The sequence below is a fragment of the Acinonyx jubatus genome, chromosome B3 (genome assembly GCF_027475565.1).
Source record: "Acinonyx jubatus isolate Ajub_Pintada_27869175 chromosome B3, VMU_Ajub_asm_v1.0, whole genome shotgun sequence".
Taxonomy (NCBI): domain Eukaryota; kingdom Metazoa; phylum Chordata; class Mammalia; order Carnivora; family Felidae; genus Acinonyx; species Acinonyx jubatus.
The window spans coordinates 71095872-71112651 of NC_069386.1; the positions used below are offsets into that span (position 1 = coordinate 71095872).

General features: G+C 40.5%; 1 gene segment (V, D, J or C); it reads left to right on the forward strand.

Annotated features, from left to right (window-relative positions):
- The first annotated feature begins 14729 nt into the window (after window positions 1-14729).
- LOC106971390 (T cell receptor alpha variable 13-1-like) lies at window positions 14730-16505 on the forward strand. The segment is given in 2 exon segments: window positions 14730-14931; window positions 15094-16505. Coding segments are annotated over 2 exon segments (387 nt in total).
- The last annotated feature ends 275 nt before the right edge of the window (window positions 16506-16780 follow it).

The following is a 16780-nucleotide window of genomic DNA, read 5'->3' on the forward strand; positions in this document are numbered from 1 at the left end:
GGCTTCAGGCTCTGAGCTGTCAGCACAGAACCCGATGTGGGACTCAAACCAAGGAACCGTGAGATCATGACTGTTAGGGTCCTTGGAACCACAGTAGAGGGGACGGCCATCTTGCCAGTGCAACCCAATGAAAAGCCCCTAGTAGCTGCCAGAATTGGAGGTCAACCAATCACCGAACGACAGCACGACCTGATACGAAAAAGGCCCACCCGGATGTAAACCTGGAACCACTGCAGCTTAAAAACCCCACCCCACCACACCTGGGTGTGACTTCCCTGACTCCTCTCTCTCTCTCTCTCTCTCTCTCTCTCTCTGAGTCACGGAACCTCGCCCAAGACCTTAGTTCCCAAATAAAGCCTTTGACTGCTAAAATTTTTTAGCCTCTGACTCCTATCTTTACCCTGCCTTACGCCTGACGCTAACAATGACCTGAGCCGAACTCAGACACTCAACTGCCTGAGCCATCCAGGTGCCCCTATTTTTATTTTTGAAAGAGAGAGAGCACGAGCAGGGAAGGTGCTGAGAGAGGGGAGAGAATGAATCTTAAGTAGGCTCTGCACTGTCAGCGTGGAGCCAGACATGGGGCTACATCCTGTGAATGGTGAGATCATGACTTGAGTGGAAAACAAGAGTTGGATGCTCTACCAACTGAGCCACCCAGACACCTCAACTTTTGTAAGTTAAATTCTACAGATTTACAACCAGAATGGTGTGGATATAATCTCTTTTGCTGTGTCCAGCAATGGACCTTTTTTTTTTTTTTCTCAATGCTTTCAGCCTGTTCTTGTTTGATTTCATTGTTGGAATATGAGAAAGTGATTCTTTTTTAAAAATTTTAATTCCTTTTAAATTCTTTTTTAATGTTTATTTATTTTTGAGAGAGAGAGACAGAGTGAGAGCAGGGGAGGGGCAGAGAGAGAGGGAGACAGAGAATCCGAAGCAGACTCCAGGCTGTGAGCTGTCAGCACAGAGCCCAATGCAGAGCTTGAACTCATGAACTGTGAGATCATGAACTGAGCTAAAGTCGAACACTTAACTGACTGAAGCCACCCAGGCACCCCTACAGATTGATTCTTACATGTTAACATCATTCTAATTAATTATGTAGTAAATTTAGCAATGCCAACTCTGCTAGAAATATTGATAAGAATTGCAGAGAAGATAGGGGTCGCTGGACCCAGGATAAACTTATAACTCAGTATAAGCCTGTTTTGTGTAGGATGGAAAGAGTTGTGTAAGAAGGTTTTATGGTCCTTGTGTTCTTGAAGTCTTGGAGATAACAAATACTCTGCAGAGAGGGGAGAAGGAGAAAGAGCGAGCTTTCAGACTGCTTCTTGGCTTACTCTGTCATGTAGAGAAAGATAAGTGCCCAGGACCCCTCAAAATATAGACAGACTAAGTAGATGGTCACCAAGGATACATCAGGAGATCAACAGTAATTTTTAGGACTTGGTGATATGGTTATATGTAATAAATGTGTTTGAGTGATTGCTTGAAGGCATAAGGAATGTAAATGGAGGTGTTAGAGACAAAATCTGGAATAAAAAAAGTGTATTCATTTAATGTCCTTCTTCTCTCTGTCCCTTTTTATTTTTGGACCGTAATCTCTCCTACCTCTATTTTCAGGTGACTCGCTGTTACCAGCTCAACTACATTGCCCAAAGGGACTGTGGTGGGCACTTTATGCAGATTAGTAGGAGAAGAATTACCAATTTCTTTTGATTCTGAATTCAAGCTGAGTTTGAAAAGAAAAATAGGTTTCACACCAAGGACCCTGAGCAGTTGGGAGATCATACCCCCACCTCCCCAACCCTAATTCTGCCTGAAAAATCAAAGCCTGCCTCCCTCCCTCCCTCCTTCCCTTTTTCCCTTTTATTAATAGTTTGTTATTTATTTATATGAGTGTATATGATACTTATGAGGAACTTTCTACAATAAAGAATTATATTAAGAATAAAGTGGGAATGCTGAGGTATTTTAGCAATCAAGCTAATAATTCTGACTTTTCATGTAATTAGCTAGTCTTACCACATACCTCACCACTCAGAAGTGGCTGGCCTAATTGAAAGACAGAATATCTTACTGAACTGAGTTACAATGCCAGTTGGGAGATACACCCTGACTAATGAGACTTTGTTAGTAGAAATTAACATGTGCTTCAAATCAGAGAAGTTTGTGTTACTTTATGTGTTACTGTCTTTCACATAGCCAGAATCCATGGGTCCTGGAATCAAAAGGTAGATGTGGGAGTGGCTTTTGTCACTATTGCAGCTAACAACCCACTATCAGATTTTGATATTCCCATCTTGGCAAGTTTATGCTATGTATATTTGGAGAACTTAGTCTTAAGAGATGAATTCTTCTGCCAGGAGACAAAAAAATTGCTCTACTCAATGGATGATAAAAGTAACTTCTGGACATTTTGAGCTCAGTCATTGAACCAACATGAAGAAAAGTATCTCTTGGCTGAAGTGGTTTATCCTGATTAAGAAGATATTGGGTTGCTTCTACACAACAGAAGCAAGAAAAACTATGTTTGAAGCCTCTTCGTAATTTCATGCCCGATGGTAAAACTTAATGGAAAACTACAGCCACCCAAACCAAATTGGCTGAGGTGGGGGAAATATAGAGTAGAGATTCATGAAGGAAGCCACAGATATCAATTATAGCCTTGTAACTAATTACAGAAGCAAAGTTCTAGTACTTTGAAAAATGGAACTATAATTAACATGTTAGATTAGTTTCATATGTACAACATATGGATTCAACAATTCTATACGTCATTCAAAGCTCACCATGTGAAGTGTAGTCAAAGTCATAGTATTTTCCATATTTTGTATTTGCTTGTTGTCTATGTAGGCTTATTTGTATGTGCGAAATTTTTCCTTCTACTCTCCTTCTCACTTTCATTTTATATACAAGTTATTGGAAATTAACTTTACATTTTAGCGTATCGGTAACAGAATATTTTAGAGGGGCTCTAAATCTGAAGAGTTATTAATATCTTCAGTGGTGTCACAATTGTAACCAGGCATCTCATTTTGAGGAAGGGGTGAGAAATTTATCACTTGCTAAGAAGGATAGCAGTATCTTGAAGGAGGTAAAAATATTGAGTTGTTTTCTTGTTATATGTGTTTCAAATATGTGTAGAAGGTTACATATAGAAGCTGAGTAGTCAAAGGGGTGAGATCGATTTATTGCCTCTCAGCTTCAATTCATCTTTTGCTTGCTCTTAAAAATAGATTTGGGCCCTTCAAATATTTTCTTTGCCAGTTGGCACAACGTTAGATTTTTTCAGTAGAGAGTGCAGGGAGAGAGATTTGCCTCCTGGTCTGTGTTCCCTCTGGCAAGCTCCTGCAGCATGGGGGCGTCTCCAGGGACCAGCCCATGCCAGCACTCGCACCAGCTTCCTGCAGGGAAGTCAGTGTTCATCAGCACCCAGGGGATAGCAGCTTCCCTTAGCACCCCCATTTTTAGGTGGGTTTGTAGAAGAGGGCCTCCCATAAGACATGTTCTTGTGAACGTCTTTTCCCAGCATTCCAAAGGATGGTTTTCTGGGATGTCCTAAAGGGTAGATATCCAGCAAGTTCCACTGTTACAGCACCATAATGACTTCTCTGCCATCCAGTGAGCCACAAGTGTGTCTTCTCCAAAGTTTGAGTCTCAGCCCTGGAGTGGATGGGAACCTCTTTCTGCATATTGTATCCCAGTCGTGGGAGCAGTGGCTACACTTTACATCCCCTATTCCTGCAGGATTCCTCTTTCCTTCCTACTAGCCATTCCCTTTTTACTCCAATATTCCGTTGTAGTTAATAATTCTTTTAAGTTTCCCCTAGTCAATTTATTGTGCAGTTTCTCTCTCCTGAATGGACCACTTTTGTTCATTCACCAGGACACTCAAGCAGCTGGAGAGCATCCCCCATTTTCTCTTCCCCAACTCTGCCTGAGACGTCAAAGCAGATTCGACTTCTTTATTGTTTTATATGATTATTATGTAAATATGAGAAACTTTCTATGATAAAGGATTATATAAAGAGGAGTTTGGAAATACCATATGAGTTATGTGAGTTATCAGTGAACGTAATTTCAGTTTTTCACATTTTGTCCATATTTGACACAAAATTTCATTATACCACAGAAGTGAATTCTAATCAACTTTTGACAACGTTTTACTTTAGCTTAAAACACAAATGGGCATTCATTCACTAATGAGAATGTGTCTGCAGATTGTAAGTGCAAATCACCTTCTTCTGTGTAATTTCCTTATTACATCCTTATTTCTGATTTTTTTCTGTCTTTAAAATAGGATGGGAAGGCAAAGATAGTTTTAAAACAGTCTGAAGACAGAATACTCCATTTACCTGAGCAGGATTTCATGTGTCCCTTTCCAGTCACCCCCCCTCCTGAATACAATGATTACTATTGGTATCACCATAGATTAATTTACCTGTTTAGAACTTTAAATCAGGGAAATCATATGGTAGGGACTCTTTTATACCTGGTTTCTTTCATTAAACATGATTCACCCATGTTCTTGTGTGTATCAGTTATAGTCATTCTATACTTTCTACTCTGAGTATCCTATTATATGAATATATCACAATTTCTTTATCCATTCATCTGTATCCACCACTGGCTGGACACAAGATCTATTAAGGGTGAAATCTTTAATTCCATTCATAAAGTTTCAAGGAACAGACTACCCTCACATTTTATATTCTGTTGGTGAAAGAGTAGGATGTGTCTCTAAAATATTTTAGCCAATGGAGAACCTGGGTGGCTCAGTCGGTTAAGCATCAGCTTTGGCTCAGGTCATGATCTTGTGGTCTGTGGGTTCGGGTTGGGCTCTGTGCTGACAGCTCAGAGCCTGGAGCCTGCTTTGGATTCTGTGTCCCTGTCCCCCTCTCTGTCAGCCCCCATTCGTGCTCTGACTCACTCTCTCAAAAATAAATAAATGTTAAAAAATTAAAAAAAAATTCTAGCCAAAACATATATCTTACATACCTTTATTTAAAGACCCATGTCTGGGCACCTGGCAGGTTCAGTTGGTGGAGTATGCAACTCTTGATCGTGGGGCTGTAAGTTCAAGGCCTGTGTTAGGTGTACAGATTACTTAAAAAAAAAGACCCATGTCTAACATTCATTTTGGTATTTAATATGCCACTACTTTTGCCAATAAAAACCCAATATTCATCATGCTCTGTTATTTAGCAATGTTTCAGGTATTGCTCAAGATGTGGATAGCTGAATCGTAGTTTCCTGTGCCATGGCTTTCTATCACAATGCAAGCTGATACCCCCTCTGCAAATTGTTTTCTTGATGAGGGCCATTGCCTCTCCGTAGAGTTGAAGCTTAATTTAAGTGGCACACATATATGATAGCTTATTGTCTGCGTTGAAAAAGTTTTAAGGTAAATGGTACCTCCTAACACTTTGATATACATTTGACCCTTAAGCAACATGGGGAAGAAGGGAGTGTGTGGCCGCCATCCCCGTGCACAGCATCCCTGCCCTTCCCTCTGCCTGGAGTCATTTTCATTTACTAGCCTCATGGCTTATTCCTTCACTTTTCCTAGTTTCAGCACCTTGAGAAACATGTGAATAAAGAAGAATGCTCAGAAGGGCTTATTGTTGTATTATATTTCATAATAAAAAAGTCAACATCTTAACACTTCATCAATAGAAGAAGGGATGTATAAATGGTGGTATATTCATAACATGGAAAACAACGCGACAGAAGGATGTATGTGTGTTAACATAATAAGACATCCAAGATTTATTATTGAGTTTAGTTTCCTTCTTTCTTTTTGAAAAAAATGTTTATTTTTGAGAGAGTGCAAGTGGGAGAAGGGCAGAGGATCTGAAGTGGGCTCTGCACTGACAGCAGTGAGCTCAAGGTGGGGCTTGAACTCATGAATTGAAGATCGTGACTTGAGCCGAAGCTGGATGCTCTACCAACTGAGACACCCAGGTACCCAAGGTTCTTTCTGTTTATTTTTTATTTATTTTTTACTTTTTAAAAAATTTTTTAAATGTTTTATGTATTTTTGAGACAGAGAGAGACAGAGCATGAACAGGGGAGGGGCAGAGAGAGAGGGAGACACAGAATCCGAAGCAGGCTCCAGGCTCCAAGCTGTCAGCACAGAGCCTGACGCGGGACTGGAACTCACAGACTGCGAGATCCTGACCTGAGCCGAAGTTGGATGCTTAACAGACTGAGCCACCCAGGCGCCCCGGTTCTTTCTGTTTTTAAGAGAGAGCAAGAAAGTGGGGGAGAAGGGCAGAGTGTGTGTGTGAGAGAGAAAGCCTTAGGCAGACTCCATGCTCAGCATGGAGCTTGAAATGGGGATGTGTCCTAAGATCATGACCTGAGCTGAAATAAAGAGTTGGACGCTCAATCGACTGAGCCATCCAGACACCCCTATTATTGAGGTTATAAAGTTACAGAAAGACATGCACAATATATGTCATTTTGTATTAAAAGCCTGTAAATAAAACTACACTTATAGTTTCTGTGGATTCATGTATTGGTACATGTGTGTAAATCTACAGTAAAACACCTGGAAGCATCAAGTCAAATTGGTGAATAATAAAAAGGTAAGAATTGAGAGTTGTAGTCAAAGGGGATTTTAGTCCTTATGTAATGTTGCATTCCTGTAGTAATTCACATATTCATGAAATCTCTTTTTTGAGAGAGGGAGAGGGTGCAAGTGAGCTGGGGGCAGAAAGAGAGAGAGAGAGAGACAGAGACAGAGACAGAAGGAGAGAGAGAGGAGGGAGACAGGGAGAGAGAAGCAGAGCCTGCTCAAAGTGGGGCAAATGCTACCTGATGCGGGGCTGGAACTCAGAAACTGTGAGATCATGACCTGAGCCAGAGTCAGATGCTTAATGACTGAGCCACCCAGGTGCCCATGAATTCTTGTTCTTAATATTAATAACAATAAGGTAACAACTAATAACCTATAAAGGTTTATATTTTCCTCCGTTCCTCTCATCAAAAAGGAGGAAAATAGAGAATAATCTCCTTCTTCATAAACTTTGTCCAACCACCCCACACGTAAGTATTTCTTTTTAGTTCATACTCCTCTTAGGGTCCTATTCTTTGACTCTACTCTAGTTATGTGTATTTTGTCTTCCCCAGTAGATTGGAATCTACTGTCTCATCCCTTTTACATATTCTTAACACCTGGTGAATTCCCTCATTTATGGTAAAACTTCAGCAAACGTTTATGCAAGTCTTTTGAGCCATGTAAAACAAATCAAATAACAGAAGATGAGAATTGCCAAATTATTTTATGACACTGACCTCCTTTAAATTCCATTTTAAAAGTAGGATTTGGTTCACTTTTAATAGCCAGTCAGTCTAAGCAGTTACTTTGTTTTCTGATCATCTGCTTCATCAGGAAGCATAGAATGAATGGGGCTGGAGGTGGGTGCCTGCTGAATTGTGTGGTCTGAAGTGGTCTTTGTGGACTGTGTTGGGCCACTAGGGGGCACTCTAGGCTTTACAAAAAAAAAAAACCAAGATTTTTTTTTTTTTTTTTCTGATGGTAGAAGAGACAAGAACAGAAAACATGTAAGTCAATCAAATTATAGATAGCAAAGGTGGGGAGGGGGAAGGCGCAAACGTGCTTGTGTAAAGTTGACCTCAGGTGTTCAGTTCTGCTATTCCATATAAACTTCAAGAGGTTGTAGGCTATATCTCTATACACCACTGTGGGGGTGATTCTCTGAGCACAGTATGGAAATAATATTTCTGGGCACGCATGAGGTAGCTCAACAGAAAATGTCCCATGATGTGTTTACAATTTTCAAATTGTTATGAGTAAAATCCTCCCAAACCACTGACTTAGAAATTATTTCAGTATTATACCTTTTCATATATCTTGGCTGGGAATGGAAGGAAGAAGAATGGAGAGAAGAAAACAGAATAAAAATAAGGAGAAAAATCAAAGGAAAGGGAGATGACAGAATTTACTCTGACCAGTACTGTTTGGCCTGCCCAGAATCAGCTTTGTGGGTGAGCAAGGTGCCCATGAGTTGCACAGGAGAGGTAGAGAGGTGGAAATTAAATCAGGGTAGACATTATGCAGACATCCTATTTTTTACCAACCAAATTCTGGTTGGAATCATTGTCTTTTTTTAAAAAAGGTTATTTACTTATTTTGAGAGAGAGAGAGAGAGAGAACAGGACAGGGGCAGAGGAAGAGGGAGAGAAAGAATCCCAACCAAGCAGGCTCCACGCTCAGTGAGAAGCCCCACACTGGTCTTGAACTCACAAATCATGAGATCATGACCTGACTCAAAATCAAGAGTCAGATGCTTAACCGACTGAGCCACCCAGTGCCCCTTGGAATCATTTTCCGTGGAGGTGGTGACTATATGTCTTGGATTCTAGATCTCTCCGATTTCAAGAAATTGTTATTTGCTTCTGCAATACAAAATGCATGCTATCAGCTAGTTTTCCTTTGTCAGATTTTTCTTATAACTGAATTCTCACATTGTCCAACTATGCAATTTGGGAAATGGGGTCACTCTTCTCTATGATTTCCAAGGTTCTGTGTAACTCACTGAGACACTGACTCTTCTAGAAATATCATTCACCTTTCCTCAGTCACTAATCTACAAATTTCTCACATAACATGTTTTAAGAAAAAAAAAGCCCTTATGAGTGCATATATTAGAAATACCGTCCCTACCTCCCTGCACCGTTGGCAAGCACAGTTTTGGACAGATTACTCTGCAGTCTCCCTGGGCCGCTGTGGGTGGAGTCTCAGTCCCGGGACCGACAGGGTTCAGGTGGGATTGGTGCTCAGTGATTCTGGAGGGACGTGGTGACTGTTGACAACACAACTTCTCTGGACCCAAGACTCTACACTCTTCAGAGTAGGGGTGAAGGCACATCAGCGACCAGACAAGGAGTCGTGAAGAGACAGCGGGGAGCCCTGCTGGGGCTTCTGTGGGTGCAGGTTTGCTGTGAGTGGGGGCGTCCCAGACGGGGGCTGGGGAGGTTCACAGCCCGCAGTGGAGGGGGAGCTGCACAGAGCTCCTGCAGGATCTCACCCTCAGCGGGTGTTCCCGGGAATACTCTGTGGGTTTGAAAACTGCCTCAGTGGCTCTGCAGTGACTTCTTTTGTGTTTGGTTTTGTCTTTCCAAGCAGGGGTGAGAGGGATGGACGTGGAGCAGACACCTGCAGCCCTGAGCCTCCAGGAGGGAGCCAGCTCTACCCTGAGGTGCAATTTTTCCAGCTCGGTGACCAATGCGCAGTGGTTCCGACAGAACCCCGGGGGCGGCGGCCTCACCCGGCTTTTTTACATTGCTTCAGGGATGAAGCAGGATGGGAGGTTGAACTGCACGGTGAACACTAAGGACCGGCACAGCAGCCTGCACATCAGGGCCTCCCAGCAGGAAGACTCAGCCACCTATCTGTGTGCTGTGGAGGCATAGTGCTCCCTGCTGCTCTGCAGCCTGTCCCCAAACTGCAGCTGGGCTCCCAGCCCAGGCTCCTCCACCAGGAAGTCTTCCTGGTGCAGCTGCATTTGCACAGCGTGCTTGGGACCATCTGGGGCTTTGCAGGCTCAAAGCTGGTGGAGGTAAACCTTGCCAATAAATTGTTTCAAAATGAAAGTGTGTATGTGCACATTGCATAAAGCATATCGGAGGGACGTTAGTTCTTAAAATGTTTAGAATCTCTGGTTTTGGAACTTGCTGCCACATGGGAAAGCAAAGATCCGTAGGCTTTGAAATAGAAATTTAAGATAAAGATAAGAGCTTCAATGGAGAAGAATAACATTTTCATATGAAGTTTGAACTTATCCAATGAACCCATTATTAACACAGAAGATAATTTGAAATTAATTTTCTTGTAACTTAAGATGTAGTAAGATGCATAGACCAGCATTCTGAATTATATACAAATCATGAAGTCACTTTTTAGTTTCATACACACCTTTCAAAAGTTACAGAAAACGTTAGAGAAAACAATAAAATGCTGCTGTGTAAATTTACATTTAAAATTAAATTCAGATTTACATGAAACTGAATGGTATTCAGAGTTAAATCATATATAGAGAAATTGTTCCCCTAGAAGCATCAGCTCTAGATTTATGTTATTTATATTTCAACTAATTTATCATATATCTATGCTTTTTTGTCATAGCATGTAAAATACTTTTTAAGGTCTGTAATATCAGTTGCAACGACAGAAATATTCTTCTCAAAATTAAAAATTATCAGAAATTCTGTCTGTAGCATTATAGTTACCAACAATGATACTGCTTTCAATTATATTGATTAAAGTGAAGTTACTAAGAGTATAAATTTTGAGAACCTAGTAAATTAATTTGGAGTAAAGCAAGGCAGAAAAATATTATTATTGTCAAGATATTACACTACCAAAGTATTATTCTATTTTTAGTGTTTGATATATTTAATAGTTTTGATATATTTATTATATTAACCTATTTTAATAGATTAATATACATTGGATTCTTTTTTTAATGTTTATATTGAGAGAGAGAGAGTGAATGGGAGATGGATAAAAGGATAGAGAGAGAGAGAGAAAGAATGAGAGAGAATCCCAGGCAGGCTCCACGCTCAATTTTGAGCCTAACTTGGGGCTCAATCTCACCACTGTGAGATCATGACTTGAGCCAAAATCAAGAGACAGAGGCTTAACCAACTGAGCCACCCAGGCTCCCCATGCATTGGAGTCTTAAGAAATAGAAATATTTTTGGTTTTTTGGGTATCTTACAATACACTTTCATAAATTTTATATTATAAGAGACAAAATAACTTTATAGCAATACGTAGCTACCATTTACTGTGTTTTTAAATATCAATTAAGAGTAGTTTCATTGGGGAAGACAAAGTATTGGGATACCATCCCACTACACAGATCCACTTCCAAGATGTGAAGATAATGCTGCAATTTACTTTATATAACTGAAAATATTAATCTTGTGACAAATGTGATTGATATTATTTAAATTAAAAAAATATACTACAACAATATTATTGTATATTGTATTTGTATTATGGAAACTTTTTTTTTCTTTTTTTGTTTTTAATTTTTTTTTAACGTTTATTTATTTTTGAGACAGAGAGAGACAGAGCATGAACAGGGGAGGGGTAGAGAGAGAGGGAGACACAGAATCCGAAACAGGCTCCAGGCTCTGAGCCATCAGCCCAGAGCCCGACTCAGGGCTCGAACTCATGGACCGCGAGATCGTGACCTGAGCTGAAGTCAGACACTTAACCCACTGAGCCACCCAGGCGCCCCTGGAAACTTTTTTTATTTAGCAAATTTTCTAACAATGTTTTTGCATATTGTAAATTTATGTTTTTGTTTATGTATTATTATAAGTTCTATTGTGTTTTATAAGTAGAAAGATTTTTAAAAATATTTACTTATTTTGGAAGAGAGTGAAAGAGAGAGCATAAGTGGGGGGAGGAGCAGAGGGAGAGGGAGAGAGAGAGAGAAGGAGAGAATCCCAAACAGGCTCCATGACCAGCACGGAGCCCAATCAGGGTGCAATTTGGGGCTGCATCCTTCAACCGTGAGGTCATGACCTGAGCCCAAATCAAGATGCTTAACTGACTCAGCTACCCAGGCACCCTTGAGCCACCAAGGCATCCTGATAAGTAAGAAGATTTTTTTAAAGAGAGCTTTCTTTATATTTTATTACATAATGTAATACTTTTTCCTGTTTTTGAAACATGGGGCCACAAATTTTCTGTTTCATTGTGTGCCACCAATTACATAGCCAGCTCTGCCTGGGAAGTTTGAACACCCAAGTTAAACTGGAATAAGGGAACTAGAAGCCAGAAAGCAATCAGGCTGTATGAGAAAGTATTTGTTGCTTTACATACGTGTGAATAAGCTCATCCACTATGGAGCCAACCCCATCTCACTGCCTGTGGTAAATTAAAAAAATATATTTTTTTAATGTTTATTATTTTTTAGAGAGAGAGAGAGAGGCAGAGAGCAAGCAGGGAAGGGGCAGAGAGAGAGGAAGACACAGAATCGGAAGCAGGCTCCAAGCTCTGAGCTGTCAGCACAGAGCCTGATGTGGGGCTCAAACTCACAGACTGCGAGATCATGACCTGAGCTGTAGTCGGCCGCCCAACCGACTGATCCACCCAGGCGCCCCTGCCTGTGGTAAATTTTATACAGAGTGAGTAAAGTTCCATTTTATTCCATTTTTTCCTACAGATTGAGATCCTCCCTGAACTGTCTTTGGTCTCCCAGAAGAAAAGAAAACCCAGAGAGGATCTTATCCTGAAGACTCTGTCTCTGTTTCCAATGAGGCCCTAGGATTGGTTAGGAGCAACCTCAGACCCACAAGATCACATGTGGTTGTGGAAATGGGCTTGGGGTTCCAAAACGTAGGCCATTTCTCCCCATTCTCACACCAGTCCACATGGCTCACAGCCAGTCCTCAAAATATTTGCTTTGTTACATAGTATAAAAGAAATTTAGAGCTGGCAGAGTCCTTAGAAAGGCTTTAGTCCACTTCATTTTATAAAACAGAGGCTGTATCCAAGATGACACTATGGAACAATTAGGTGGTCAATGAGCTGGGAAAGAAACTGGGTTTCCTCACTTCCTCTTTGGCATTCTCGCCCCTGCCTCCTTGCTGCAGGGCCATCCTGCTGGGTAAAGAGATTGTGTCTAATGCAAGCCCAGCCACTTAGATCTCTGCAGTTTGGGTCTGGGAGAGCCAATCAGTTTAATCGCCTGAATGGAGCGTTGCAATTTGTATAAATGTCTGACACCTTGGGCAGGAAAGAGGACTCAGGCTGAACCACTGTTATTCTACCAGCAAACTCATCTCCCACTCACTGGTTTCCGGAAGAGGAAGCCAAAGGTGTTGGTGTCATGCTAACATCTACATGTAATTCTAAGGACTTTCCTAAAAATAGCAGATATATGTATATCCCAGGTGGACATCTCTTGAAGGCAAGATGTGAATATAGAGCATTATTAATACGTTGTTATGAAATGTAATCACTGCTATCGGGAGACTACGGGGGAACATTGTCCTCATGCAGCTGGCCATCCATGAAGGTATTAGAAAAAGCCTTTCCAGGTCAACACTTTTTGATGATGAGTCAGGCAATATTCAATGAAATAATCATGGGGCTATGGATTTTGCCCAGGGGATGATTATACGTGTGCTACAGCTCATATATAGGACATTGTGCTAAATAGAGCATACTCATACTATAACGTTCAGTTCTGGATAACATAACTCAAAAGGGAAAATATTGACTTAAAGTATATGTCTCCAAGAAGAGAGAAATTCACCCAAAGAAGGATTTGGGAATTCTTTCTATGGAGGATGGATGAGTAAATAGAGGAGGATTCTGAAAATAGAGAAAATTTACTATGAAAACACACACAAATATATTTACAAAGAAACTAACATGTTGATTTTGATTCTTCATGGGAGTTGTCCCTAAAGTTTTAAGGGTGTCAAATGTGGATGAGGATTATATTTATCCTGAAAAACTCCAGAGGACTAGTGAGTACAATTTCAGGAAAAGGGCTTCCACTTAATGTAGGTGAGGCAGTCTTGATTTCTCAGGGATCAGTTCTCAGGATCAGTAGGCTAATTGTACTCTGCCTCTGGGCAGCCATGACAATATTTAGGCTTCTGTAGATTGTCTTTCTTACAGAAAATCTACAGGACTAAAAACCTACCAATATCTTGGGGGAAATTCTCCATGGCAGTGGAGTTTGAGAGAAAAATGACAGAGTATGGAATCTGAACCAGCAGTGGTTCAGCTTGGCCAAGGCAGCAGAAATCTATGCCAGCAGAGTTGGCTTACACTTTAGAGGAAACTCCACTAAGGATTTGAGTCACTTACTGCATTTAGGACCTGGAAACCCTTTTGATATCAGAAAATAAAAACATCTATAGAATAAATTTACATATAGCTACATGTTTTGAAACTGAAGCCCCATGTATTGTGAGAATTTCTATTCTTTCCCCCAATACTTTGCAGTATATAATCCACGTAGCAATAGGAGTAGATTTCTTATGGCATGTCAGATTTCCCATGACAAATCAACCAAGTCTATGGGTCAAATTCCTTCCTAACTCATGGACTTGTCCCCCTGCTCTTTTATCATTGACATTTTTATGACAGTCATATTAACTGATGAAGATTCCGCATTTTGACTGCTGGTAATGTCACTTCTCTGGAGATTGCCAGGTCACAAGCAAGACCAGCTCAGAGCAGCAGAGTCTGAGATAAGAGGCATTTGAAATATTTATTCTTTGGCTTACATGTTCCTTTTAGGAAACTTTTTCTCCATAACAGACAAATGAGGCTGGTAGATTTGGCAGAAAGGGAAGGTTTTCTATGTTCTTTGTTTAAGACAGTGAATCATGATTCCTTCCTCGTTTCAAACATGTACACGAGGCCCATCATTGAATAAACGGCAACAGGATCTACTCTTTTGAACTTAACAGTGACTCAGTAGTGTGCAGAGGTATAAATCTTAATGTTTACATTCTTCCTGTGCATCTAGTCTCTGGTCTAGGATGTAATTTGTTTGACGTATTGCTGCCATTATGCGTCTGAGTCCCTCAGAGGCTCGGGGTAGGGGAAGGTTTTCCCCAGTGAGTTCAGTACAGACGTGACCACAGGAGGGTGCACCTGAGCTGCCGCAGACCAGGCGGAGGGTCCATGGTAGAGCATCTGCATGAGTAGGTCTGGCAGAAGCACAGTCGTCTCCTTATTGGCTGGTGGACACGTGGGAAACCACTCTGACTAATGCAGGAAAGAAGGGCAGGCCGGTACTAGAAGTAGCTGTGCTGGCTGGAGGTGGCAATTCTGAAAGTGATCGTAATTGTAATTGGGAGGAACCATGAGGACATCCGAGGGGGCTTTCATCATGCTCTTGTGGCTGCCACTGCACTGTGAGTTGAGTGTTTATGAGAAACAGAGTAATGAGTGGATAGTCTTGAGAAGTCAAGACTGGCTTTCCTCAGGTTTCCTCCAGGTAGTGGAGAAAAGGGGAATTCTGAAGCATAATAACGCGGGAACTGCTCTCCTTTCTCTGACCTTTTCTTTCTGCACAGGGCTCAGCCGAGGAGAGAATGTGGAGCAGAGTCCTTCCACCCTGAGTGTCCAGGAGGGAAACAGCTCTGTTATCACCTGTAGTTACTCAGACAGTGCCTCATACTACTTCCCTTGGTATAAGCAAGAACTTGGAAAAGGTCCCCAGCTCATTATAGACATTCGTTCAAGTGTGGCCAAAAAAGAAGACCAAAGACTCACTGTTTTACTGAATAAGACGGCCAAGCATCTGTCCCTGCACATCGCAGCCGCCCAGCCTGCAGACTCAGCTGTCTACTTCTGTGCAGCAAGTGCACATTGCGTCCCAGACACCTGCTGCCTGCACCCAAACCTGTGACTGGGCAGCCCCTGTCCTTTGACACAGAACTTCAAGTAGATCGTTTGTGCTATTGTTTGCCTGCAGGTGGAAGCTAATGTGTTAGACATTAAAGCATAACTGAAGACAACTGGGATCGAGATGACCCAGACAGGGTTAGAACATTTCGTTGAATCATTGCTGCTTATTGGATTTTTGAAGGGAGTTAGTAAGGTTTTATTTTGCAATTCAGGTTTAAAGCTGATTTACATTTGCTGTTCAGACTCCTGTCATACAAACAACTTCTTGGTAAATTGTCACATTCCTGTCGTGCATTAGCTTTCAACCCTTATCTTTCCAGTACTGCAGATGTTGCTTTTGTTCTGTTATAAAACATTGTGTGCTAAATATAGAAAATATGTAAAAAGCAAAGTGTGAAATTGATAATTGTGTACCCAGCTAATTTATTATCAATGTTTCATTTACTCTCTTCTTAAATCCTAATGCAATTTGGATTCTGATTTTTTCCACTCAATGTTATATCCTGAATTGAGCATTCTCCTCTAACACCTGAGTTTTAATAGCTCCATGAGAGATTTTCAAGGGTCACAGTTATAATTTTAACTTCCTTACTCTTCTCTCCTTCTGGCATATTTGACAGTCCTTTCTGTGTGTTCTGATTATTTTCTTGTTGAGATAATGTGTCTTGGGATTTTCTTGAGAGCCCAGTGATGGTATGTATTTCATGTGTGTTTGAGGGAAATTAAAAGCAGAAGTGTTTTAGTGAAGAATTTGAGTGGAGAATTAGACTCTTCAAAATTTTGTTAGTATGTGTTTATATCTATACTCAAATAATTTAGAAGGGAAAGTTGTATCCTTTAATCATTTTTATATAGCACAAACTGTTTTACATAGTTGATCATCAGTAGATGTTTATTAATGAAAGAAGGAAAAGGTGAATTCTGCTATTTATTTAGAATTTTTATTTAAGCTTTGTGATTACATTAAATTTATAACTTGTGAAGAATAAACTCCAAAAAGTCTTTGGTTATTGAAGAATATAGTATTTACCTGTTTATCTATGTGTTTTTCAATAAAGCTCCATTGTTTTAAGGAAAAGAAACTTATTCCTAGACACTTAATTTTTATTGTTCCTCATGACTGAAATCTTTCTTTGTGGGATATGTGGGAATTTTTGTCATATACATTCATCATGCACCTTACTGAAGTGTTACTAGTGGACTGCAGAAGGCATTTAGATTAACATTTATTGTGTAGATAACTTGCTTCATGTTTTGATGAAATTAAACATTATTTGTTTTTAAGGTAATTCTTTTAGTGTTGAGGATAGGATCAATGTAAGGAAAGAATTTGCATAAATAGTTAATTCCCTA